Consider the following 27,504-nt stretch of genomic DNA (forward strand, 5'->3'; position numbering starts at 1 on the left):
GAGAAGTCCTGCTACAACTGTACAGATGAGGCCACACAGTTTTGGTCTCAGTATTTAAGGGAGGATATACTTGCATTGGAGGCTGTTCAGAGAAGGTTCACTAGGTTGATTTCAGAGATGAAGGCGTTGACTTATGAAGATAGGTTGAGTAGGTTGGGCCTATACTCATTGGAGTTCAGAAGAATGAGAGGTGATCTTATTGAAACATAAGAATAATGAGGTGGCTCGACAAGGTGGATGCAGAGAGGATATTTCCACTCATAGGGGAAACTAAAACTAGGGGACATAGTCTTAGAATAAGGGGCCGCCATTTAAACTGAGATGAGGAGAAATTGCTTCTCTGAGGGTTGTAAATCTATGGAATTTTCTGCCTCAAAGAGCTGTAGAGGCTGGGTCATTAAATATATTTAAGGGGGAGATAGACAGATTTTTGAGTGATAAGGGAATAAAGGGTTATGGGGAGCGGGCAGGCAAGTAGAGCTGAGTGCATGATCAGATCATCCACTGAATGGCGGTGCAGGCTCGAGGAGCCAAATGGCCTACTCCTGCTCCTATTTCTTATGTTCTTATAACTCCGCATTCTCTGACCTTGTTCATCAGCCTATTATGGAATATCTTATCGAAGGCCTTTTGGAAATCTAGATAAATTACATCTACTACATCACAATTGTCTACTCTCTCTCTTACCTTTTCTAAAAATTCAATGAGATTGGTCAAGCAAGACTTTCCCTTATGATATCTATGCTGACTATTCATGACTATATTTTTGGATTCTAGATGTTCTTCTATTTTCTCCTTTAGTAGGGATTCCATTATTTTTCCTACCACCGATGTTAAGCTGACTGGTTTATAATTCCCTGAACATATTCTATCCCCCTTCTTAAATATAGGTGTTGGCCCAAAACTTGCAGTTTGAGGCTTCCTGCGGGCGAACGCCTCCGACCGAAATGTTTTTTACGAACGTACCTGGTGGTCCTGGAAGAACATATACTTGCGGTCCGAGGCCTAGATGCGCAGCCCAGCGTATGGATTTGCGCATCCCAGGAACGTAAGCACAATCTGGGATCATGTGGGCCTGGACCACCAATGGACATGGAGTATTCTTATTGATAATAATGGGAGCTCTGTTTGTACGAGTTCCCATTACTATCAATGAGAATACCCACCAAAACACAGAAACATAACACAAAAAATTTTTAAAACCCCTCATTTAAAATTAATTGAAATTGAATTTAATTAAATGTTTTAGACAAAAAAAATGTTTTGAATGTGTTTTAATAGGAGTAAAAATAAAGTTACCTTAATGGACAGGGTTTTTAATATAAAAATTAGTAAATAAAATTTGATTTTCTATCTTTTAAAACTCTTACGCTGGTAAAATTAGGCTATATGCCTGCTTTTACCAAGCGTAAGAGTTTAAAGGACATTTGCTGGGCAGGAGTTGGGCAAATAACCCAAATCGCTGCGCCTGAAAGTCCTTCTCCCAGGGATGCGTGCGATTTGTCAAAAGACATTTTGACAGATCGCAAATGCTGGTTCTTGGCACATGCGCATTGCTTGCCGAGAACCGGCCTTTGCAAGGCCTCTTCGGCTGCGTGCGCACATTGTATGCACCCGGAGAGGCCGCAACGCATCCGCCAATTCTATCTTCCTTGTAAATACTGGCAGATAGCTAATGTTGTGGGCCGTAAATTGCGGCCTCTCCAGGTGCATACAATGTGCGCATGCACCCGAATAGGCCTTGCAAATGCCGGTTCTCGGCACGCAATGCTCATGTGCTGAGAACCAGCATTTGCGATCTGTCAAAATGTCTTTTGACAAATCTCACGTATCCCTGAGAGAAGGACTTTCAAGCGCAGCGATTTGGGCTATTTGCCCAACTCCTGCCCAGCAAATGTCCTTCAAACTCTCACCTTTTTCTAATTAATTATTAATATGTGTAGTAATGCCTCTGCTATCTCTTCCCTAGATTCTTTCAAAATGCGTGGATGCAAACCATCCAGACCAGGGGTTTTATCCTCTTTGAGTTTGATTAGTTTATTTAATATATCCCCTCTTCTTATTTTAAATGCACCTATCTCATTACTAATCTCATCATCCAATGTCATGTCCACATGTTCTATCTCCCTAGTAAATACTGAAGCAAAATAATTATTTAATATTTCTGCTATCTCTCTATCGTTACCGGTGGTATTATCCTGTCTATCCAATAACGGCCCTATTCTCATCCGAACCTTCCTTTTTATGTGCCTGTAAAATATTTTACTATTTTGTTTTATGTTCCTTGATAATTTAATTTCATTGTTCCTCTTTGCCTTCCTAATTGTTTTTTAGACTTCTCTCCTAATCTCTTCATACTCTCCCTTATCGTGCACTCCCCTGCTGTCTATGTATTTAATGTATGCCTCTATCCTTACCCTCAATTGTTTCTTTATGGCTTTATTCATCCATGGAATCTCATTAGTGTTTAGTTTGTTCTTTCCTTTTAGTGCAATGTCTTCCCAAAGTCATTTAGAGTCCTCGCTGTTTGCCAAACCTATTTTGGTATAATCAAATTTCAAAACTGTTTTTGCTATATCCAAGTTCAAATCATTTGTATATACCACTGTCCACCTCATAATTGTCGAAGGGCCATCGACCCGAAACGTTAACTCTGCTTCCTCTCCACAGATGCTGCCTGACCTGCTGAGATTTTCAGCATTTTCTGTTATTATATTACATAAATACTGTGGCTACAAGAGCAGGTCAGAGGCTGGGTATTCTGCGGCGAGTGTCTCACCTCCTGACTCTCCAAAGCCTTTCCACCATGTGATGGAATACTCTCCACTTGCTTGGATAAGTACAGCTCCAACAACACTCAAGAAGCTCAAACTCATCCAGGATAAAACAGCCCACTTGATTGGCACCCCATCCACCACCTTAAACATTCACTCCCTGCACCACCGGTGCACCGTAGCTGCAGTGTGTACTATCTTCAAGATGCATTGCAGCAACTCATCAAGGCTTCTTAGGCGCACCTCCCAAACCTGCAACCTCTACCAACTAGAAGGGCAAGGGCAGCAGGCACATGGGGACACCATTACCTCCCAAGTTCCCCTCTAAATTACACACCATCCTGACTTGAAATGTATCGCCGTTCCTTCATCGTCGCTGGGTCAAAATCCTGGAACTCCCTCTCTAACAGCACTGTGGGAGCACCTTCACCACAAGAACTGCAGCGGTTCAAGAAGGCAGCTCACCACCATCTTCTCAAGGGCAATTAGGGATGGGCAATAAATGCTGGCCTTGACAGCGACACCCACATCCCAGGAACAAATACATTTTTTTAAATTGCTGAGTTATACAGTACAATTCTGAGGCCATCAGACTGAAACTGCATAGCTCTGGACAGGTCACACCTTGAATACTATGTTCAGTTCTTGTCATAGGAGTAGAAGATAAAATTCCAAGCTCTGAAAGTAGTGCTGAGATGGCCTTGAAGCTCTTGGAGCCCTGAGCATGAAGGATATTTGGGGCACCTCATGCACAACCATTGTCTGCCTTCAAACCATTGTGTTGTGTTCTTAGATGCTCTTAACAATGACTCCACGAGGCAGTGTGTTGTACTTGAACTGTAGTGACCTTAGTCTTTTATTAATTAACTCTAGCGTGAGGATCACACTTGGTGTCCGGCCTTTTATACTAGGCCAGGCACACATGTACAGGTAACCTACAAGTCTCCCATTGCTGTGCCCTCTCGTGGCACACCTTGATATGGTCCAACAGTGGCCATGTAAGATACATGACATCACTCCCCCCTGAATCCTCAGTGCAAATCGCCTCTGCATTACTTATGCTCTGAGCTTAGCTCTATGTAGGTTCTGTCTGGTAGACCTCTAACGGGCCTGTTCATCCTTGGGTGGGTCGTTGGTGCAGTAGCATGTTGGTGGTTGGTGTTTGTGTGTGTGTGTGTTTCTAACCACTCCATTCTCCACCCCCTCCCCCCCTCCCACATTGGTGTGGCGGGGTCTCCTGGCATTCATGTACATACAAGTTCAGGTAAGTGGGTTTTGCATGTTTTTTTTTTGTTGAGTATTTCCGTGGTGCGACAAGAGCGTTAGGTGCCTTGTCGATCGGTGACCGGTGCGTAAGGACAAGCTAGTTCCGGAGCTGCTGGGTGGTGTCCCTGCAGTCCTGTGGCGGTTCCGTGCCTGGTGCTGGCAGTGGGAAGCCGGTTGGCTCGCGTAGCCTACTCTCGGGGCTGTTGCCGTGGTTCCTAGCGTCAGGCAGGTTCACAGATGTCTGTGACCCCCCCCCCGCCCCCGCCGCCCGTCCTTTCTTTATGCCTTGGGTCCCAGCTGCTCCCTGAGGAGCTGTCGTCTAGCAGTGCACAGGGAACTGCTGACTCGCTGACCTGAGCATTGCTTGGTTTGAGATCCTGACTAGTGCGGTTTCCTGTGGGGAAACAGTGGCGGGTGACCCTACATCTAGGGGTATGGCCATAGTGCAGTCTGCTCCTTCAGGCTCGTGGTTGTTGGTGCCATCGATTGCCTGAGAGATGGAGCCGACCCAGGGCATGGTATCACCACCAATGCCTTTGCCCTGCTGAGGTCACTTGCTTAGCAGCTCGTGTGTGTTGGCTGCTTGTGGCCACACTTCATGGTGCATGACTCTGGTCCCCGGGGTGCAGGCTACTGCATTGGGTAGCTTGCTGGACCTTGGTGCACCCGATGGGTGTCTTCCCGCTGCATTGGCTGCGTGTGGTGGGAATCCTGCATCGCACAGCTTTTCCTTACTTATGATGGACACTCAAGGGGTCCGATCGCGATCACACGACTTTTCCTCGCTGGTTGCATGTATACAATTCCAATTATCGGTTACACATTTTACATGGTCAGTTACACACTTTACATAATCCGTTACACCTTTAGTCTCTAACTTACAATTCTTGTTACTTTGCTTAATTGTGTGGAACTGTCCCTTTAATTGTAGTGGGTTGCCGGCCGACTTTAAGAGAGCCTTGTTTGCTTTACCCCAATCCTCTTCTCCGTTTGGTGCCACGTGTTGCTCCATCAGCGCTGCATCTTGTGGTCTGGCCGCGGCCATCTTTGTCTTCAGCACATCGCCTTGTAGTGCGGGTGCCATCTTTGCTTTGTCCATGATGTCGGGGAGATCCTCTTCTCCCCAGGTTCTGCCTCCGCAGTTGGGAAGTCGCTGCTGGATCCGATTTTCTCCCTCCTGAGTCCTGCCACTGGAACCTGGAAGGCGCGTTCAGGTTGTCCCAGCTGGATCATCTCTATGCAGTCGTGCTGGGCGGTCTGTGTCTCGGGTGCCGTGCTGGTCAGCTCATCGGTGCTGGGTCCACCCTCAGGTGAGGGCTTGCTTTGCCTCTGAGCGCAGAGGGCTTCGATCGCTGGAAGGGTGAAATCTTCCCACTTTCACTGGATCTTCTCCATCCACCTTCTGCTGAGCAGCGTTGGTCCATCACCTGCAACAATCAACTTGTGCACTGCACCATCATGGAGTTTACATTCACACTACCAACGATTGGGACGATTTCATTGGTGTAGGTGCACAGCTTTGCCTGAACTGGGGCCAACTCGAGTCGTTCTGCCAGATTGTCCCATAAGGCTCCTTGATTCATCACTGACTGGCTCGCCCCTGTGTTCACTTCCATGAAGACTGGGCTTCCCTCTATCTCGACTTCCATCTTCAGCGGGGAGCACTCGTTGGTGCAGGTAAAGATGCTATTTACCTCCCCGTGGGACTGGGCTGCCCCTCTGTCTAACAATTCATAATCCACGCTGGATTCATGGCCATCTGCGGACTCCTCATCAACACAGTGAGTCCTATTTCTCTTACACATTCGCTGGAGGTGGCCCTTTGTGCCGCAGCCTTTGCAAACATAGTCTTTAAAACGGCACTGGTGAACCCTGTGATTCCCTCTGCAACGCCAGCATGGTGTTACTTGATTAGCCCCCCTCGGCGGACTCTAAGTTAAGGGACTCGGGGGGCCTGTTCTCTCTTCCCTGAGAGGATTCGTGCTCTACAGTCCAGTTCCTGAATGGTGCCCCTCTGTGCACAGTATCTGCTGGGTTTGAGTCCTGAGGGTGAGACATCTACCTGGAGCCGCAAGTCGAGGTCATGAAAGATTGGCTCACAGAGATGGACTTCTGCAGTGTGACTGTGGTATCCGTCGACAGTAGCTTGTGAAGAAGGCCCTCCTGGCCAATTCCAATGACGAAAATGTCCCGCAGCGCTTCATTAAGGTGGGTGCCAAACTTGCATGGTGCCGCCAGCCTCTTGAGGTCTGTGGTGTACTTCGCGACTTCCTAGCCATTGGGCCGTCGGTGGGTATAGAACCGGTGTCTGGCTGTGAGGATGCTCTCCTTGGGCTTGAGTTGCTCCTGGATCAGGGTTATGAGCTCCTTGTACGACTTGGTCGTTGTCTTCGCTAGTGCCAGCAAGTCCCTGACGAGGCCATAGATGTTCGGCCCACAACTGGTTAGCAGGATAGCATGGCGCTTATCAGCCGGGTCGTCTCCTGCCAGGTCGTTTGCTGTGAAAAAGTGTTCTAGCCTTTCCACAAAGGCGTCCCAATCATCACCATTGGCGAACTGCTGCACTGTACCAAGGGTAGCCATTTCCGCGTGAAAATTTGTACTCTCGTCGCCAGTTGTGACCTTAGATGCTCTAACAATGACTCCACGAGGCAGTGTGTTGTACTTGAACTGTAGTGACCTTAGTCCTTTATTAGTTAACTCCAGAGTGAGGATCACACCTGGTGGCCTGCCTTTTATACTAGGCCAGACACACCTGTACAGGTAACCTACAGTCTCCCACTGCTGTGCCCTCTGGTGGCACACCTTGCTATGGTACCAACAGTGGCCATGTAAGATACATGCCACATTAAAAGACAAATATGTCGGAAAATACATGAAAAAATGGGCCTCTACATTGTTTACGCACTGCATTAATAATAAAGCAAATCATATCACAATATACAATGCTTACATGAAACTGTCCCTTGGCCGGGGCACCATATTTGACTCGAGTCCTGTCGGCCTGCGATTTAATCTTCCTCTGGGAGAACTATAAGGCTGATCTTTTGTCTCCGAGGTCTGCGCTATTAGAAGAGGCTAGGAAAACAGATTCCTCAGCCTTGAAGGGAGGCAAATGAGAAGACATTTTGTAAGTGTATAGGATACTATGCAGAATACAAAGGTTTAATGTACAGCACAGCTTTAAGTTAAAGCTCAATTGCATGACAAAGAGAAATATACAAATTGGTAAAAGGCACATTCAGGGTGATGTGAAGAAGTATGCAAAGAGTGATCAATTACTTTCCAGGTAGCATAAGTGAGATGAAAAATCTGGAATCATTCAAGAGGCAGCTGGATTAGGGCTCTAGGTTTCTACAGAACGATGAGCAAGATGGGTTCAATGGCCTACCTTATCTTTGCAAACCCCAAGACCAAGATTTTCAGATAAACTTCAATTGCTTAGAGCTTATTCTGAAAACCAGCTGCAGGGTGTGGCAGTGTGATTGATTTCATAAAATCCCTCAATATTAAAATAAGGTAAATTGCAGAATTTTGACACGTTAAATTACACAAATTGAAAATACAATATACAGAAATACTTCCCATGTATTTCTTGTTTTTATGGGCTATTTCCATTTCATTTATTCTGAAAATAGCACTTTGTTTATATTGTAATTTTTATTTTTCAGTTTGGTGCGTAGAATATTTTGTGAAGTGTGAGAAGAGCAAACTTTGGACATGTTGGGTATGATGTATATAACCTCCCAGTTGGAGTGTAACATGTGTGGGATTGTTCCCGTTGGGTTTCCCGGTATATTTTGGGGTTTAGGCAGGTGGGATCTTGACCTGTCCAGTCTGTTTTGGGGAAAATTGAAAGGTTAGTTGGTGAATTTGTTCGCTGAACTGGATGTGAATGGTTTCGATCGGTTCTCATCACCCTTCCTGGTTTGGGTTGGAAGTGAATGGTTCGGGATACAGTAGTTCCCTTTCACTCTCCCAGGGTTGTACGGGAAAGGTGGCTTTGAATGACGTGTGCGTGAAAATGCGCAGGCGTTGCAGATTGCGGAGCTGGGTTGTGTTTGTGAGTTTCGGCTCCCGCATCCACTGTATTTAGAGCGCAGGGCAGCAAGCTGCAGCTGCGAGTACTGGAGTCATTGAGGCTACAACCCAGGCAAGGAGCAGGGAGACGTTGTGTGTGAGAGAACGAGGCCAAGATCTCAACCAGGCGGCGAACTCATTAACCCGGGCAGGAGCTCGTTATCCCGGCTAGTTCCAGCGCTATGTGGCCGGGAATCAGGCGCTGAATCCCCTTTGGCTCCAGGATTGTGCTTCGGCTTTTTTAAAGGGGGGAAATGCTACCAGTGCAGTTTGTGGTTCGGGACCAGGATTCCGGTGTTTAGAGGGGAATTACTGAGCGGCTGGAAGGGGGAGAGGGAGTCCCGGCCCCAGCAGCCTCCCAAGGTCTGTCCCAATATTCATGGGAGTTCTCAAACTCGGCGCTTGCCTTGTTACTGTTCCTCGGGACCATGTCTGCCAAAGAACATGCAGCTTGTAGGAAATTCCAGGCGAATATTTTCAATCAGAGCAAGTGTCAGAACTGCTTCAAACCCCGGGAATCGCACCTAACCTCCGATCAAGATTTGAACCAGGTGAGTTAAAAAAAAATCTCTGAACTCTTCCCCAGTGTGTTTGTAAACGGATTGCCCGCGTTTGTTATCATTTTGTCTCAATTTATATTTTAATGATTTGAGTTCAAACCATATTTAAAATAAATTCAAGTCAGAAAATGTACAGAACCAATGTATGGAGGCAGGGTCTGAGTTTAATGCAAGTCAGGAGCTGGATTCGGACACGTTTATTTCTGTAACATTACTCGCCCATTTCCTAATTGTCTTTCTGTAAGCCTGGGCTCTCTGTCTCGCCTTATTTGATTTAAGAGATAATTTGATTTTTATGTAAATAAGTATTAGTCACAAAACCAGCGGCGCCCACCGTGTTTACACTTTCTGCAGAGCGGATTGTGCACAGGCCATTCAGCTCAATATTTGAATGTATTTACATCCCCCGCGAGCACTCGGGCAATTAACCCTTGAAATTTCGCGATGGCTCAGCATGTCGTACCCTAGATATTTGCAGTCAGGAGAGAGGATTCTTCGATGTTCTAACTGCGATCTTATTACAGTATGGAGTTGGTGGGCGGTTATATAATCCCACTTTCATTGTCCACTTGAGGCTGGGGGACTGTCCTTGGCGCAGTGGTGTGCGTGACCAACGGGCCATTTAAGTTTCTTGCTCTTAAAATGCAGGAATATAGCAGCGGCTTTGGGACCGTGTCGGATACAAGACTCGAGTTTTCAGTGAAAAGTTAAACGGATTGTCTCCTGAGACCCTATAATTTGATGTCATCAGCCTCTATAATGCTGTGTTTATATAATCGTTTTATTTATTGTGGGAATTGCTTCGTGTAATCCCAGACCTCAAAGTGCGATGGGTAATCTGTATAATTAGATCTCGGTCCTGTACTTATTTTGACTGATTTATATCATTGAAATAGCACAAGGTCAGGGCCGCATTTAGCTGCTGTGTAGTGAGGTAAATAGATTCTGCCTGGGGATTTACCCATAGGAGGTCTCCCAGTTTCTAGCAATAGATTTTAAATCCTGTACTTCACGCCAGCAGGTGAATGCACTTTATGCCAAGTCTCTGAAAGCTAACTAGATAGTAAAGATTAAAAAAAAACATGTAATCTTGGAAATGCATAGCAGGTCCGTCAGTATCTGAAAAGAGAGGCAAGTTAAGGTTCCTGATCAGTTCTGAAGAAGTCTCTCTACTAGACATCTTAATCTGTTTTCCACATTTTCTGTTTTTATTTCAGCTTTTTAGCATTTGTAGCTTTAAAAAAAAACTTGAGTTGAATTATTGTTTTGCTTTGAACGTTTGAGTAAATTAAAGGATGCAAGAGTAGAGGTTGTGCTATATCCCAACAATCCCTCCATTTAAAATTCCAGTGATATCTCGGTAATCTGTTTCATTTTGAATTTCCATTGATATCCTAGTAATTTACTGCATTTCAAATTCTAGTAAATGAACAGTGATTATGTCTCAAATTTAATTTTTGGTTAAGGATGTCACCATGCATTGGCTCAATTTGAATGGCCAGATCTAGTCTGGGGCAAACACATTGGCAACAGGTCATAATTATTATAAAGCTATATACATAATATATTTAAAATCTTATATCTAACATTCCTCTCTCAACCTTGGTTAGACCACAGTACTGCGTACACTTCTGGTCACTATATTATAAAAAGGATACAGAGGCAATGGAGAGAGTGCAGAGAAGATATACAAGGATGATACCAGAAATACGAGGGTATACATATCAAGAAAGGATGAACAGGCTGGGTCTCTTTTTTCCTCTTGAAAGCTGAAGGGTGACCTAGGAAACATAGAAACATAGAAACATAGAAAATAGGTGCAGGAGCAGGCCATTCAGCCCTTCTAGCCTGCACCGCCATTCAATGAGTTCATGGCTGAACATGAAACTTCAGTACCCCCTTCCTGCTTTCTCGCCATAACCCTTGATCCCCCGAGTAGTAAGGACTTCATCTAACTCCCTTTTGAATATATTTAGTGAATTGGCCTCAACTACTTTCTGTGGTAGAGAATTCCACAGGTTCACCACTCTCTGGGTGAAGAAGTTTCTCCTCATCTCGGTCCTAAATGGCTTACCCCTTATCCTCAGACTGTGACCCCTGGTTCTGGACTTCCCCAACATTGGGAACATTCTTTCTGCATCTAACCTGTCTAAACCCGTCAGAATTTTAAACGTTTCTATGAGGTCCCCTCTCATTCTTCTGAACTCCAGTGAATACAAGCCCAATTGATCCAATTTCTTTAAAATTATGAAAGGTTTTGATAGAGTGGATATAGAGAGAGTGTTTCCACTTGTGGGGAAGAGCATAACTAGAGGCCATCAATATAAGATAGTCACCAAGAAATTCAGTAGGGAATTCAAAAGAAACTTCTTTACCCAGAGAGTGGTGAGAATGTGGAACTCGCTACCACAGGGAGTGGTTGAAGCAAATAGTATAGATGCATTTAAGAGGAGGCTAGACAAGTATATGAGGGAGAAGGGAATAGAGGGTTATGCTGATTTGGATGAGGAAAGATGGAAGGAGGCGTGAGTGGAGCATAAATGCTGGCATGGATTGGTTGGGCTGAATGGCCTGTTTCTGTGCCTTCTATCCTATGTAATACACATATTTCCTATGTCAATTTATCCCATTATGAATTCTTGTCCATATTTATACTGTAAACTGTAGTTGCACCCTCCTTCCAGCGATGGCAATGCAGCACCTCAGTTTTGCATCCCCCAGCTCCTTCGTCTGTAGAAAAACCCCTATACTGTAACCAACTCTATAGCTTCATAAATTGTCATCAGCTTTGTAAAAGTATTTTTTTTAAGTTAAAAACACATTGTATGACGTTAAAATGGGGATTGAATTATACATGCTTGCCATGGTCCCTCAACGTCTAACTTCACCTGAAGACACCTCGTGTGCAGGTTTAGTTGATAGTGACTCAGTTAAATTGTTCATGATACCATCGTGAGTCCCTCAAGGACATTGTAGTTTTGTAATTGCCTGCATCTACTCTAATTTTGTTTTTATTTTCTCCTTTCCACTCCTGAAAGTGATGATTCAAGCTGAGCTACAGGTACCAGCACCTCTCCCAAGTGGTTGCTCTGGACATTGGGCGGAACTTTGAGGCCCAGCACCACTGGTGGGATATGCATGTAGCAGGCAACTGATCAGAAAACTATCATTTCTTTGTCTGCAATTTTCCATCCATTGATATTAATGGGAGGAAAATTGCAAGCGTTGCACCAATAATTTTCCAATAAAGCTGCCTGCTGTCTGCCAAGCCCTGCTGGGATACTGGACCTTGGAACTTTCTACCCAGTGAGTCTCAACAGGTTTTTGGTCATGATGGTGGCCACCATAGCCAATACTTACATGACATAATTTTCCAAGAGAGCATGCCTTGAGGGCAACAGAAAAGAGTCCGTTGCTCGTGATTTTTCTTCCTTTGAAATCAATGGAGGAAATATCACTGGCAGCACATTTTTTGATAAGCCACCTGCTGCATTTGAGGCTCAATGCTGGCGTTTGATCTTTTAAAATTTAACCCATTGTGTTCTTATCCGATATCCACATGTATTCTTTCCAGCAGGGGTCACTGGTTGGGGACACCAAAAGCAATTGTAGCACCCTTACTGCTGCTTCATGTGGAATCAACTGCTTCAGAACTGATCAGATCTGAGACTTGAATAATTCAGTTTAAAAAAAAATATATTTTTTTGTAAATTTAGTGGTCATCAAGGTGAGGGATATTAGTGCTGGGAAGGGAACGTTCCCATTTGGGCATCTAATGTTGGCATCAAATATTCCTAAGTAAGTTAACACAGTTAAATACAGACTAAATCTGCATCTAATCTGTCCCAACACCATGCCTCAGTCTTAAGATCAGAAGAAGACTTGGCAGCATCAATGTGCAGAATTGTTAACTAATGGTGAATTATTGCCACATTAGTGATGTAAGCTCATATCCATTAGGGACTGGGTTGTGACTGGCCAGACTCTTCACATGGACCTTGCAGCAAACAGACAGAGCAGACTTTTATCCTATTTAACCTGTCCTGGTTGTTCCCTCTGGTATGGCCCCCATCTTTACCACCTCTGACTGGTTTAGTCATCCATCACCAGATCTTGCTGGAGTACATCAAGCATCATTGGGCCTCACTGTCCTTTGTCGAAAATGCCCAATGCTCCAGGATCATCATGGAATGCAAAGATAGCGCCGGCTCAGCATCCACATGTACGCAAATGGCACCCAGCTCTACTTGTCCACCATTTCTCCACCTCTCCCCTGCTTTTGTGTTGTCAGACTGCTTGTCCAACATCCAGTCTTGGATGAGCCACAATTTCCTACAGATAAAATTTGGGAAGACGAAGCCATCTCTTTTGGTCTCACCACAAACTCTATACCCTTGTCATTAATTTCATTTCCCTCCCTGACCATTGTCTCACTAACCAGACTCTCTTCGGCTTTGGTATCTTATTCCAACTCCATATCCTCTCCATCACAAAGATTGCCTACTTCCATCTCTAACATCGCTTGCCTCTGCCCCCATCTCAGCCCATCTGCTGATGAAATCCTCATCCCTGCTTTTGACACCTTCAGACCCAATGCTCTCTTGACCGACTTCCCATCTTTCACCCTCTGTAAACCAGCTCATCCAAAACTTTGCTGCCTCTACCCTATCCTGCACTAAGTCCCGATCACCCTATCCTCACTGTTTGGCTTTGGCTTCTAGCCCACACCGCAAATTTAAAATTCTAATCCTCATGTTTAAGTTCCTTCATGGCTTTGCCCCTCCCTGTCTCTGTAACCTCCTGTAGCCCTGCAACGACCACCACCATTTGCAGCTGTACCTTTATTTGCCTAGGCTCCAGGCTCTAGAATTACCTCCCTAAATCCCTTTGTCGTATTGTCTCTCTCGCCCCATTTAAAACCCTTCTTAAAACTCATCTCTGAGGTAATCCCTTCTAATATCTATTTCTTGGATGGGACAATGTGCTGAATGATATGGAGCAGGAGGTGAGGCAGTGTGTTGAATGGTGACATAGAGCAGGAGGATGGGGTAGTGTGCTGAATTACAACATATGCAGGTGGTGGTGTAGTGTCCTGAATTAAAATATAGAGCAGGCGAGGGACATTAAATTCTAATACGGAGAAGTGCAGTGGTAGAGCAGTTGTGAATGATAATATGAAGGGGTGTGACTGCTGAATGATATGAACGGGGTGGGGGAGTGTTCAGAATCATAATATGGAGCGGAGGTGCAGCAGTTTACTCAATGATATGGAGTATGAGTGGGAGCAGTGTGTTAATGATATGAAGCGTAGGGTGGGGCAATGTGCTGAATGAATGATCTGGAGCAAGGGGTGGGCGGTGTGCTGAATGATGGCATAGAGCAGGGGTAGCAAAATATGCAGAATTTTAGTATATGGGTGCACGAGCACAATTCCCGATGCTAAGAGTTCTTGGGTTCAGCTGCATTGTAATGTACAGCATGTGCAACAGTTGGGTGCTTTCTCACAGGCGTGGAGAGAGTTGCTTTGAACTGTTGGATATAGAACTGAATTGGCAGAGACATGGGAAAGTATAAGATTAGAAAAGACTCTGCAGTCTATTTCGCTGGTGCAAAAAATGAATACTTCTCAATTGCCACATGCTCCAATATGTATCCAAATTTTCCTTAAATATTTCCATACCGTCTGCCTCCATTAAATGCAGACAGTCCATTCCGCATACTCACTACCCCCTGTAGAATAGCTAATTTATACTATCTGTGGATCTTCCATCTTTTAAACTTGACCCAGCGTTCTGTGGTTATGGAGTTTGTAGCAATCTCAAATTTGACATGTGGGAAGGAAATAGTGTGAAAGAGAAAACTTACAAAACTAGAGGTAATGTATTTGTGCTGATAACATATTTAACTACATCTGTAAATATTCAGCACTTCTACTGAGACTGAAATTAGTTGGTGCGAATATCGTCATGTCACGTATACATTACCAAGACCTTGCTGATTGTTTTCTGGTAACATGAAGAGGGCAATAGCAACATACCTCTTACGATCTATATTTTGTTTATTAGAAAGTGAAAGTTTTCAATTGCAAAAGTCCATGAAAGTAATTCAATCAGTGAGAGGTTCATGATGATGCTGATAAGCATGTAGTATTTACTCCCACCTCTTTTACTCATTAAACTAGCCAGTGTTTGGTAAAGTTACACTGTAGTGTCTGCTGTTTTTTTGTGTAGCTGTCAAAAATGATCCCATGCTTAGAAAATGTATGAAACCTAGAAATTTTAGTACAGGAGGAGGTCATTTTGTCTTATTTGTGCTTTATTTAGGTCTCTTTCATGTGCTGATTTTATGTAGTCCTACTTTCCTGCTTTCTCCCCATACCTTTTTTATTATCCAGTATCTTTCTGAATCTTGTAATTAATTTCAGCCTCAATCGCCACTGGTGGCAAAGCATTCCACATTCCGATGATTCTTTGCATGAAAAAGTTTCTTCTCATCTCTACATTTATGTATCCAGTGTTATCTTGAGATTGTGATCTCGTGATTTATCTACCAATGGAAATAATCGGTGTGTTTACTTTGTCTATTCCTTTTATCACGTTGAATACCTCTATCAGATTTCCTTCCAATCTTCTCAGTTCAGGTGAATGATGCTCTAATCTACACTTTAGGAAGGACGTGAAGGCTTTGGAGAGGATGCGGAAGAGATTTACTAGAATGGATCCAGAGATGAGGGATTACAGTTAACATGGATAGACTGGAGAAGCTGGGGTTGTTCTCCTTAGAGCAGAGAAGGCCAAGATATTTGAGAGAGGTATTTAAAACGTGAAGGGTTTAGATAGGGTAAATGAAGAAAAACTGTTTTCAATGGCTGAAGGGTCGATAACTAGAGGGCAAAAGAACCAGAGGCGACATGAAGAAAACCTTTTTACGGAAATTGGAATGCGTTACCTGTTGGGGTGGTGGATACAGATTCAATAATAGAACTGGGCAAATACATGAAGGAGAAAAATTGCAAGGATATGGGGAAAGAGTGAGGGAGTGGGATTAACTGGATTGCTTTTAGAAAGAATCGGTGCAGACTCGATGGGCCGAATAGCTTCCGTCCATGCTGTATTATTCTCTGATTCTATATAACCATTCCTTGTATCTCATCCTGCTAGTATCTGGATAAATTTGCAATGGACTTTTATATATTATTGTAAATTGCATATGGTGCTACCCACAGTCAGTTGACAGTTATGTTTTTATTTTACATACAAGATTATCATCTTTTAATGATAACACTTTGCTTTTTCCATATAAACATAGAAAATAGGTGCAACTATAGGCCATTCGGCCCTTCGAGCTTGCACCACCATTCAATATGATCATGGCTGATCATGCAACTTCAGTACCTTCTTCATGCTTTCTCTTCATACCCTTTGATCCCTTTAGCTGTAAGGGCCACGTCTAACTCCCTTTTGAATATATCTAACAAAGTAGCCTCAACAACTTTCTGTCGTAGAGAATTCCACAGGTTCACAATTCTCTGAGTGAAGAAGTTTCTCCTCGTCTCGGTCTTAAATGGCTTACCGCTTATCCTTAGACTGTGACCCCTGGTTCTGGACTTCCGCAACATCGGGAACATTCTTCCTGCATCTAACCTGTCCAATCCCGTCAGAATTTTATATGTTTCTATGAGATCCCCTCTCATTCATCTAAATTCCAGTGACTATGGGCCCAAGTTTCCACATGATTTGCGCCTGATTTTTAGGAGCAACTGGTGGAGAATGGACTATCTTAGAAATCGCAATTCTCCACATTTTCTTTTCTGCAGTTCTAGTCAGGTAGAACAGTTCTACTTTGGAACAGAATTTTTTCTTTAAAAGGGGGCGTGTCCGGCCACTGACGCCTGATTTGAAAGTTTCCACAGTGAAAACGTACTCCAAACTAAAGTAGAATGGAGCAAGTGAAGATTTTTGTAGAACTGAAAAAACCTGTTCTACACATTAAAAAATCAGGCACAGGTTACAAATTAGGCGTCCAGAACGAGGTGGGGGGGGAAGGGAAGTAATTAAATTCTATAATAAATCCTTATTTATACTTATACAAATATTATACAAATAAATCCAACCTGAATAAACATTTATAAGCAAAGAAAAGATTAAACCATCTTCCTACCTGTGTGAAAGTGCTTCAGGCAGGCCTTTCGGGACCGAAGGCTGAACGGGCCGGCCCGAGACTTCGGGCAGGGCCCGTCCCCAGCACCAGATTTACAGGTAGGTGGCGTTGGGTCGGGGAGGGGAGGGGAGGGGAGGGGAGGTTCGGTTCGGGTCGGATCGGGGGGGAGAGGGAGAGAGGGGGGGAGGGAGAGAGAGAGAGAGAGAGAGAGAGAGAGAGAGAGGGGGAAGAGAGAGAGAGAGAGAGAGTGGGGGGGAGAGAGAGAGAGAGAGAGAGAGAGAGAGAGTGGGGGGGAGAGAGAGAGAGAGAGAGAGAGTGGGGGGGGAGAGAGAGAGAGAGAGAGAGAGAGTGGGGGGGAGAGAGAGAGTGGGAGGGAGAGAGAGAGAGAGAGTGGGAGGGAGAGAGAGAGTGGGAGGGAGAGAGAGAGAGTGGGGAGAGAGAGAGAGAGAGAGAGAGGGGGGAGAGAGAGAGAGAGAGAGAGAGAGGGGGGGAGAGAGAGAGAGAGAGAGAGAGTGGGGGGAGAGAGAGAGAGAGAGAGTGGGGGGAGAGAGAGAGAGAGAGAGGGGGGGAGAGAGAGAGAGAGAGTGGGGGGGGAGAGAGAGAGAGAGTGTGGGGGGAGAGAGAGAGGAGAGAGTGGGGGGGAGAGAGAGAGTGGGGGGGAGAGAGAGAGAGTGGGGGGAGAGAGAGAGAGTGGGGGGGGAGAGTGGGGGGGAGAGAGAGAGAGTGGGGGGGAGAGAGAGAGAGTGGGGGGGAGAGGGAGGGAGAGAGGGAGGGAGGGGGAGAGGGAGGGAGGGGGGGTGGGAGAGAGAGGGAGGAAGGAGAGAGGAGAGGGGGGGGGGAGGGAGGGAGAGAGAGAGAATGAGGGGGAGGAGAGGGAGGGAGGAGGGGGAGAGAGAGAGAGAGGGAGGGAGGTCAGGTCGGATCAGTCCGGGAGCGGGAGTCCGGGTCGGGGTCAGTGGGGGGGGGAGCGCGGGTCGGGTCGGGTCCAGTCGGGGAGGCGGGGATCAGGGACAGGAGTGCGGGTAGGGTCGGGTCGGGACCAGTCGGGGGGGCGGGGAGCGGGAACAGGAGTGCGAGTCGGGTCAGTCGGGGGGGGGGGGGGGCGCGCGGGTGTCGGGTCTGGTCCGGAGGCGGGGGGCGGGGGGGGGAGCGGGTGTCGGGTCTGGTCCAGAGGCAGGGGGCGGGGGGAGCGGGTGTCGGGTCTGGTCCGGAGGCGGGGGGCGGGGGGGAGCGGGTGTCGGGTCTGGTCGGGGGGGGGAGCAGGAGCTGGCCGTGGGAGGAGCCTTATTCACACAGCCCCAGTGAGGCCATTGGGCCAGGGCTAGGGGCTGCGTGCTTCAGGCCCCTCCCACACAGTTCGGCGCCTGGAGCTACTGCACTTGCATGCCCACTGTAGCGCGCATGTGCAGAGGTCCCCGCACTGTTTTCAGCGCAGGGACCTGGCTCCGCCCCCCCCATAGCTCGTGCTGGCTGCGCCGAGGGCCAGAGGACCTGCAAGTAGGTGGAGAATACCGAGGATTTTTTTAGGCGCACTTTGTGGCTCGAAAAACGGACGTCCAGGTCGGGACTGCGCCGTTCTAGGCGCGTGTGGAAACATGGGCCCTATAAGTCTACTCGATCCAGTCTTTCCTCATATGTCAGTCCTGCCATCCCAGGAATCAGTCTAGTGAACCTTTTCTGCACTCCCTCAATAGCAAGAATGTCCTTCCTCAGATTAGGAAACCAAAACTGTACACAATATTCAAGGTGTTGCCTCACCAAGGCCCTGTACAACTGCAGTAAGACCTCCCTGCTCCAATACTCAAATCCTCTCGCTATGAAGGCCAACATGCCATTTGCCTTCTTCACCGCCTGCTGTACCTGCATGCCAACTTTCAATGACTACAGCTACTGAGTTCTCTTCTACCAGCCCCCCCCCTCCCCACCTACTTTCTCTGGTTAGTCAAACAAGATCTACCCTCTACAAATCCATGTTGAGTATCTCTGATTGGGCTATGCCCTTTTAAGTATTAATTTATTTGATCTCTAATTATAGTCTCTAATAAAAGTTCTTATGACTGATTTAAAGCTAGTCAGTTGATAGTTGCCTGAGTTGTTGCTTCCTTTTCCTTGTGAAACCTGATACTTGAATAGTGACCTCTCTCTGCGTCAGTGCAAAAAGGGAATATGTGCATGTTGGGGCTCAATTTGACAACACAGGACTGGAAACATGCTTATGAAATCGATGTGCCAATTTAGATTATTCAGATATTGCAAATAACAAATTAATATTTCACTGCTCGGTTGAAGAACATAGGGCTAGAAATTGCGTAATGTCCCGTTTGGGTTGATCTCACTTTTGCGGGAGCACAAAAATATTGCCAGGCAAAAAAGCTTTGCAGCGGACGGGTACTTCTGCTTTAGCAGGGAATCAGGGACGCTTTGCAGCGGACGGGTACTTCTGCTTTAGCAGGGAATCAGGGACGGTAGCGGCAGAGCGCTACACAATGTTCCGTGCAGCGCTGCCATCTTTGGAGGCTCCTTCCTTCTGAAAGGGGAGGGCCAATGTTGGTTTCATTCAATCTGCATCATATATTTATGGGGCCATGGGACCAAGCATAATAGCCCCAAGCACTCGAAGAGATTGCAGGGTTGACGAATTGTGGGCTCCCAAAAAACCAAAAGACACCAGACTGGCAAGATTAATAAATGTTGCCCTACCTGACCATCACTGCCTTTAAATAGGGCTCCCAAGTGGCCTGCAGCTACTGTTGTTGACGGACGGCGATGCTGTAGGGGACAGGAGCGAATATTGCATCCAGGGCGGTACCGGGGTGCTGTGCACCAGATGACGTCACGATCTATGGGGTGCTACAGAACGAGGCGATAAGTGTTAGTGTTGCGTAAAACCACCAGTCGGTGAATTCACTGCGCCAGGTCAGTATCTCCTTAGTGCCCTGTTTACCCCAACCCCCCCTCCCGCCTCCGCCCCCCCGGAGGCGCTATCGGGAGGTGCAAAACAGGCCAATTTCTCCCCCATCGATCACCATTGCACTACAAGAGGGTTGGTGGTTCTGGGCACTGAGGCAAGTGATGAGTATAGAATACAAACTTCAGCGAAAGACTGGATGGAGTTGGATGAATATATAATCAATGTAACTCCACTCCACCTCAATTGAATGCAGAATTCATGTAAAAGTGCCTATTTGAGTCACAAACTGTTGTGTATGGAGAAAGAGTCAGACTGAACACTGAGCTCAAAGTAAAGTGTGACCGTAGTCTTTTATTGCAGGTCTCCAGAGTGCCTCTCCAACCTGTGAAGCCTTCTTAAATACCTGTGCTCCCAAGGGATTATGGGATCCCTTGGGACTTTGGGAAATGAGCCCTCTGGTGGCTGTACAGAGTAAATAAAAGTCCACATATATAACACAAACAAAATCAGAATTGTAAGTAAGTGGAAGAGTTATACCTCTAGACCTAGCCACCTGAGTGGACAAGATTGTGGAGAAAAGAAACAACTTCCATTCTTGCAACGAATACATAATCTACGCTAATACTTTTAAGTGTAGTACTGAGGGAGTGCTGCTCTGTTGAAGGTGCCATCATTCTGATAAGATGTTAAACGGAAGCCCCGTCTGCCCTTTCAAGTAAAAGATCACCTGGCACTATTTGAATAAGAGCTAGGGAGTTCTCCTGGTATCCTGACCAATATTAATCCCTCAACAACATCACTGAAAGAGATTATCTGGTCATTAATCTCATTGCCGTTTGTGGGACCTTGCTGTGTGCAAATTGGCTGCTGCATTTTCCTATTACAACAGTGACTACACACCAAAAGTATTTAATTGGCTGTAAAGCGTTTGGGGATATCCTGAGGTTGTGTAAGGCGCTATATAAATACAAGGTTCTTTTTCGCCAGTATCATTTCCTATACATAAAACTAATTGTGGAATTACCATCTGCCAATTATGAACTTCTGCCAATTATGTTACGTATCCCAATGGTATCAGCACCTGGAGTGCATTTGGTGTTGGAACCAAGCCTCTCCTGGCCAGTAAATGTAGTGGCCACACAAAACTTGTCCTTAATACAGACCTTCTTATAAAAAGAAACATAAGATATCTATAGAGATTCCCAAGGCCATAACTGATTATATGCGCAACCATGATATAGGCAGACACAAACGGGATTCAAATAGCTCTGCATTTTCTGTAGACCTGGTTATTATCTTCCTCTTCCAGACTTGTTTGGTGCAGCCTCAGGCTACCTTCCATTTCATTCATCTACTGCTCCACTCCGTCCTTGTGCTGTGTTATACATTTTCAGTTTGAACTATATATTCTTCCTAGTTCAATGTCGTCGGTCTCTTCCATTGGTGGGTCCTTTGTCCCTTACAATTGAGAATACACCTTTACTGACCTGTATCTAGTCCCACGATAGTGTGATTGGAAACCATAACAATGAAACCACTTGTTATATGAACGAGATACTGTAATGGCTCGGATGCCTCCACATGCGCAGCTCCAATCCTCTGAAAGGCAGATTGAAGAACACTAATTTAACAAAACTAATTTGCAACCAATAAATGATCAAACTGATTAACATTTACCTAACATCATATGTTTGTAACACTCCTCGTAGCATTGAAAATAACAAAATCCACACCATTGTTCCTGTTAGTGGTCTAAATGCATTCTTGTGACTAGAAGACTTTCTACTACGGTTTGCCCCTGAATTTAAGGAGAGAGCCTTCTATCTTTAGGTCTGGCTTCCTTGCCAGATCACACAGACTCCTTGATTCTGCTTCTTCATTCCTTAACTGGACAGGAAGCTAATGGCTTGATCTCTGACTGTCTCCCAGCTCTCTGTGCCCAGAAATTGAACAACTGAGCCCACCAATCAAACCAGCTACTGCCACCTAGGTGAAGGTTTCTTGGCAACTAACTCATGCTGAGCACAAATGAATAGGGCCATTGCAACATTCTGTGCATGGATGTTTAGAGGGATGTTAATAAACCACCATTGTTTTAAGAAATGTTGATATGTCTGAACTCTAATCTGTACCCCTAGCACGTGCTGTTTTGTGGCGTTACACCCCTAATTTGAACTTAATAGTAATATTTTATTATAAATTACACCAGAATCCTTCAGTGACCAAGTCACCAAAAATCCTGAAATGTGACATGCTTGTTGATCTTTTTCTTCACGCAGGTTTGTAAATTTTTGTAAAGAAATGACAGAAAGTTGCTTATTCCAGAGTGCAAATTGTTGAGCTGGTGTTGGGTATTTTCATATTTTGCAGTGGTGGTCTCAAGCAAATTGAGCATTTTTGTCTCTTAGGTTATTTATTTACTTCCTGATTTTACAGATTATGGCACATGAAGGGTTAAAAACCCAGGTTCCCCACAAACAGTGGCCAGCTCATTCAAAGGGTAATAGCTCAGAATCTAAATGGATTTTCTGCATGGACTTGTATGGGACTTGCATATGCAATTAGTAATTTCGTGATGGATAGCCCAGTCCAAATGACAGTTTGATTGGTAAATATCCTCTGTACCTTTTTAAAAATTTGTTTGGCTGTTGATCTAATGTAGTTGTGAAAGCTTCAATTTCTGACGTGCCTTTACAGGATCTTGAAGTTGTTCAAGGATTCTGGAGCCAATTAATGAATCAAGCCATCCTGGGGCGGTGATTCGGGATTGACTGCTCTGTCGGGTGAAGATGGGAGTCAGGCCTGTGATGGCAGGGCCCATTATTTTTTTCAGTTGGTTTGACAGACAATTCTGTGACCTGGAGGGTTTGAGTGTAGTCTTATCTGGGGCGTCTTGCTCCCAGGTCGTCCGTCATTAAGGCCTGCAAAGCAATTGTTCTAGATTTGGCTCAGTGGTAGTGTTTCGCCATGTAAGAAGTGAGTAGCTGTTTACAAAGATCAATGCTGTGGTAAGAGAAGCCCAGGAGAAGTGTATTTGTGTTTATAACATTCTGAGGAGTAGCCAAGTTTGTAAACTACTGTAAAAATATACTGCTTGTAATGAACACTGTTCATTTACCTGTTTTAATGTTAAATAAATTGTCTGTTGAGCTTTCATCTGATAGCGTGTCTATTCATCTACCTACCGAAGACAAGTGGGTACTGGATAGTAGGTGATAGACAACAGTAAGCCAGAATATAATAGTAAGCATTTTCTGTTCAACTTTTTTTTACCTACATATTGAGTATGTAAAGACACATTCCAGTTCCTGGAGGATGTAAGATCTGCTTAAAAATATGTTGGGTGATGCTGAACCTGAGTAGAATATGTACTATAAAACTCAGAAATCTAACAGTCTGTTTTGTATCGGCAGACTCTCCCCTGCTTTTGGTGACTCAGCGTGTTAATGAAACAATAAGACTTGCATTTATGTAGTGCCTTTTACAACCTCGGGATGCCCCAAAGCTTTTACAGTCAATTAAGTACTTTTGAAGTGTAGTTACCGTTGTAGAAAATGCGGCAGGCAATTTGCACACAGCAATCTGCAACAAACAGCAATGTGATAACGACCAGAAAATATGTTTTTAACGAAGTTGGTGAGGGATAAATGTTGGCCAAGACACCAGGGAGAACACCGCTGCTCTACTTTCAAATAATACCATGTCCACCTGAGAGTGCAGACAGGCCTCGGTCTAATGTCTCACCCGAAGGGTGGCATCAGTACTGCACTGGAGTGTCAGCATAGATTTTGTGCCCAAGTCTCTTCAATGGATGTTTCATTTTTATTTTATTGTCCTACATAAGAAAGGAAACAGTCTTCCTCGAGAGTATCTCCTGTTTGCACAAGTCAGTGAGTCATGTGGGCCTCAGCCAGTCTGTAGCTAGTACTACAAAAATGAATGAAATCGGATTGAGGAAGTGGGGAACAAAGGGAGTTCACTGCTGTTGTTTCTCTGGCAGTGGTACTAACTCAGTGGCACTGCATGACCAGCCGTAATCTATTTCTCATGTCAGGAATTTCATTAATGTTGTATTGTGCAGTACCAATGACCTCCCATCCAGGGCTGCATACAAGAAATTTGTATCAAAGCCCTGATTTTGTATTTTTTTTTAAATATGAAAAAAATATGTATCATATATAATTTGTAAAAGGACGTATGAATGCTAAGACTTTTATTGCACTCCAGCCTAATGGCCTTTGAAATGGTGTCTCATTGCAGGAATTGTACATCACATTCATATTTTTTTGTATACCCTTGACTTGTATAGTTAAAGTTGACAGCATGTTATCTTAAGTGAAAAGATGCAACAGTGATTCTATTGTATCTGCCTATACCACATGTTTATAGATGAGAGAGGTCGTACACAGCTGTTGTCTGCTCTGTTCACCTATATTGCAAAATGGTGACTCTGGTAAGGCTGTGGAGAATCCTGTGCTACGAGTTATTTATATTTGATAGATTGTTGATGGTAGAAGTGGAACATTAGTGACTAGCAGCAGTAATTCCAAATGAAAGGCATGCAGCTTAATAAGTCCCCATTTTTAGTTGCTTTTATTTTAGTGTGCATTTCTTTTGTGTGAAACTCACTATTTATTTTAGATGAAACACTTCACCTGCAGCTACTATACACTTGATTATCCAAATATCTCGGGGTGGGGTTGGGGGGCAAGGAGGGAATGACTGGTTCAAATAAATAAGTATTTGGATAATCAGGAATCTGAAGTGTTCAGGTAACGTGTTGGGTAGTAGAGCAACAGGGTGCAACTAGAGCTGGAGGCAACTATGACATAGATAGTTATGTCATTGACCCTGGAGGGCTGTTTAAAATACTGGGAAATATAGCCTTTGTGTGATGACTGCCCAGGAGTAAACCCAGAGCTTTCCCATGGCTCAATGAATGTTTGACAGCCCTAGTTCAAGAAGTGGTGGTTAATTCTGCACTTGAACTGCATATGACGGTTGGAGTTCCAAACACTGTAAGGGAGTTCACGAGCAGGAAAATGGGCGTAAGGCTTTGCAACTGATCCCCCACGCTGCTTTTGGACCGATATGGAATGTTGTAGTTGCAGCAGCTGTTGTTGAGGATTGCGTTAAGAGCTGGACCCGAAGACCATTTGGAAAATCCTGCTATTCAGATCTGCAATTCGGCCAACTGGAATTCAGAGTGTTGCAACCTGCATTGGACTGGCTGGGAGTAAGTGCTGTGTTGGGCACATTTCTATTGTATAAATGTTAAATAACTGGCTAATAGGCTCTGCTGATCAAGCATTTACCCACAGACCTCTGTGGTCCAGCATTGAGCTATCCAGTCCTTGAAAATCCCAAATTTAAGCTCCAATCTGTGGGCAGTAGTGAGGGTATGATAATTGGCCTCAGCAGCTGTGAGTTAAGGGTTCTGAAAAATCCACCAGTATCAGTGGTATCTGCTGGAGATAAAATGTGTATGTGTGAGAGAAAGAGAGTGAGGTGGGGTGGGGGCGTGGCAGCAGCGGCAACAACAACATAAGGCAAGGACAGGTTCAGGGGTTATGGTGCCCCACAAAGTAGAATCGGCTCCCACTCACTATCTTGCAAGAAGAATGTCCACTTGAATAAGTTACCAGAGGGATCATACCCCAGCAAGGATCAGCACCTTCAAGAGAAGAACAGAAAATACAACAGATAACCATTCGAAATGTTATACTTATCTCGGTTGTGACTCTTATAGTTAATCTTTAAATTGTTGAGTTTGTCCTTGTTATGTTTCAGGCAAAACCTATCTATGGGGGCTGGTTGCTGCTTGCTCCCGAAGGAACTGACTTTGATAATCCAGTGCAACGATCGAGGGTAAGTTGAAGAGTTCTTATTTTTTTTAGTGCTTTTTGGTCAGTTAATTAATGGCTGTTCTTCAGAATCAAACTTCCTATAGTGCCTTTGGTGCGTTTCAGATATATGATGAATGTTGCTGGAACAGAAACTACTATTAATGGAGATAATTATAAGTGCATTTGCAGAGGGAGTCTGCTGCACAGGGCAGCCGCTATCTTTTTTGAGGGGGCCCATCCCATATAGTATGTGTTTTTATATGGGTGAGACCCACTGCCACACAGGGCATGTGGAAACTGTACGGATGAGGACTAACCATCATGAAACTTTGGAGTCTGCTCCACAAGGCACATGGCATTTATATGAGGCTATAGGGCAAACGGTATGAGTTATTTTAGTTTAATATTTGCTCAATGCTTTCTCATTTCACCTTTGATCACCTTCAGCTACGAAGGTTTGATAGCACCGCAGGAATCAGCTCATGGGTATTGCATTATAGAGGTTGATAAAATAACTTTTTTCCTTCTCAACCTCGGTTTTAAACACTTCAGCTGCATGAGTGGTGTGGTGTGCCAGCACTTGCTCCTCATGAAGATGCTAAAAAAGTGCTGGTAGACTGAGTGGAGTGGTGGGGTCACATTGGGATTCAAGTATGAAGCCAGAGATCATACATATTTATTTCTAAACTCAAAGGCACCTTCTTGAAGGGAAATGAGAATAGCCAGAGAGGCAATATATTAGGCTACAGCATCTGGGCAGGCTGCCTGTTTGCAAGCCAGAATTAGTAAGGTAGTGTATGGGACCTCCTTGCATTATGCTTGCTGCTGTCAAGAAAGGGACTGAAGTTTACAGAGATATTAATATTGATTGGTTTGATTGACATGGGAGTTAGGAGGAAAAGATTTGGCTTTTATACCTTTTAAGTGTTGCAAGGAAATTTGTATGATGGACATATCTCTAAACTTTATACATGCTGCCAGATCATCTGAGGCATTGTCTTGGTGAGTCAGCGGATATCATGGAGACAGGAGAGAATTTGGGGTTCAGTAGCAGTACAGTTTGGGAGGACTGGGGAGAGGGAGATTGTTGCATTTGGTAACATTGGAGCAGTGTTGTGGAGTTTGGTAGTGCTGATAAGGGAGGAAATCTTTGGCACTTACCAAAATCTCCACCTCCCCAGTGTTGCTATCGTTGCATAGCTGCATAATTATATTTTTTTGCAAATAACTGTTTTGAAATTTAAAGTATAAAGTGTTGTAAATTATTACCTGTGTCTCTGAGCTTGAATCTCTGAAGATTAAAAGAATGAAAGATAGTTTTGTACTTTAACTGAAAAAAGTTTCTTCAAATTGTCTTTCAGACTGTTTTCAAATTATTTGGAAAAGCAAATTCAAATATGGTTCTATCCTAAACAAAAACATTTCTACTGAGAAAAATAAGTGCATTTTTTTATAAAGAATTGTTATTGATTCATCACCTTTCCTCATCCTCCAACAAATTATTTGAAAATGAGCTGGAAGATTATTAAAACAGTCCTGTGTTTATTTTCTATTAGTATCTGAAAACATGACTTTATGTTCCAGCAGCCAATTAAAAAATACTTGACTGTTTCTCAGTGCATCTTATCCAGACTTCTTTCCAAAGTACTGCCAGATCTCAAGATCCTTCCTCCTTCTCTCCTCCCCAACCAATGCTTCTAAAGTCCACATTACACCCCCACGACCCCAACGAGTTCTGCTCAACACCAGGTTTCTCCTCTACAGTGCCGCCAAGCCACAAGTCCCAAACACCAAGACATTCTCCCCCGTACTGCCAAGATCCTGGACTCCCACTGTGGCACTGCCAATCCTTAAAGCCACCCTCTTATAAGAACATAAGGAATAGGCCATTTGGCCCCTCGAGCCTG

At 44.6% G+C, this 27,504-nt stretch overlaps 1 protein-coding gene across 6 annotated transcripts in view; it reads left to right on the forward strand.

Moving 5' to 3' along the window:
- The window catches only part of LOC139281279 (myosin phosphatase Rho-interacting protein-like), a 226,944-nt gene that overhangs the window by 5,077 nt on the left and 194,363 nt on the right, over positions 1 to 27,504 (forward strand). For 2 of the 6 annotated variants that reach the window (XM_070901379.1, XM_070901381.1), the window contains exon 2: positions 25,542 to 25,619. The exons of 1 other annotated variant lie outside the window; for it this stretch is intronic. In XM_070901379.1, coding sequence (XP_070757480.1) covers positions 25,542 to 25,619 — 78 coding nt within the window. Of the gene's footprint in view, positions 1 to 8,091; positions 8,672 to 25,541; positions 25,620 to 27,504 lie in introns of those variants that run through there. 3 more of the 6 variants (XM_070901377.1, XM_070901382.1, XM_070901383.1) reach the window with 3 other exon arrangements.

Source organism: Pristiophorus japonicus, chromosome 15 (assembly GCF_044704955.1).
Source record: "Pristiophorus japonicus isolate sPriJap1 chromosome 15, sPriJap1.hap1, whole genome shotgun sequence".
Lineage (NCBI taxonomy): Eukaryota > Metazoa > Chordata > Chondrichthyes > Pristiophoridae > Pristiophorus > Pristiophorus japonicus.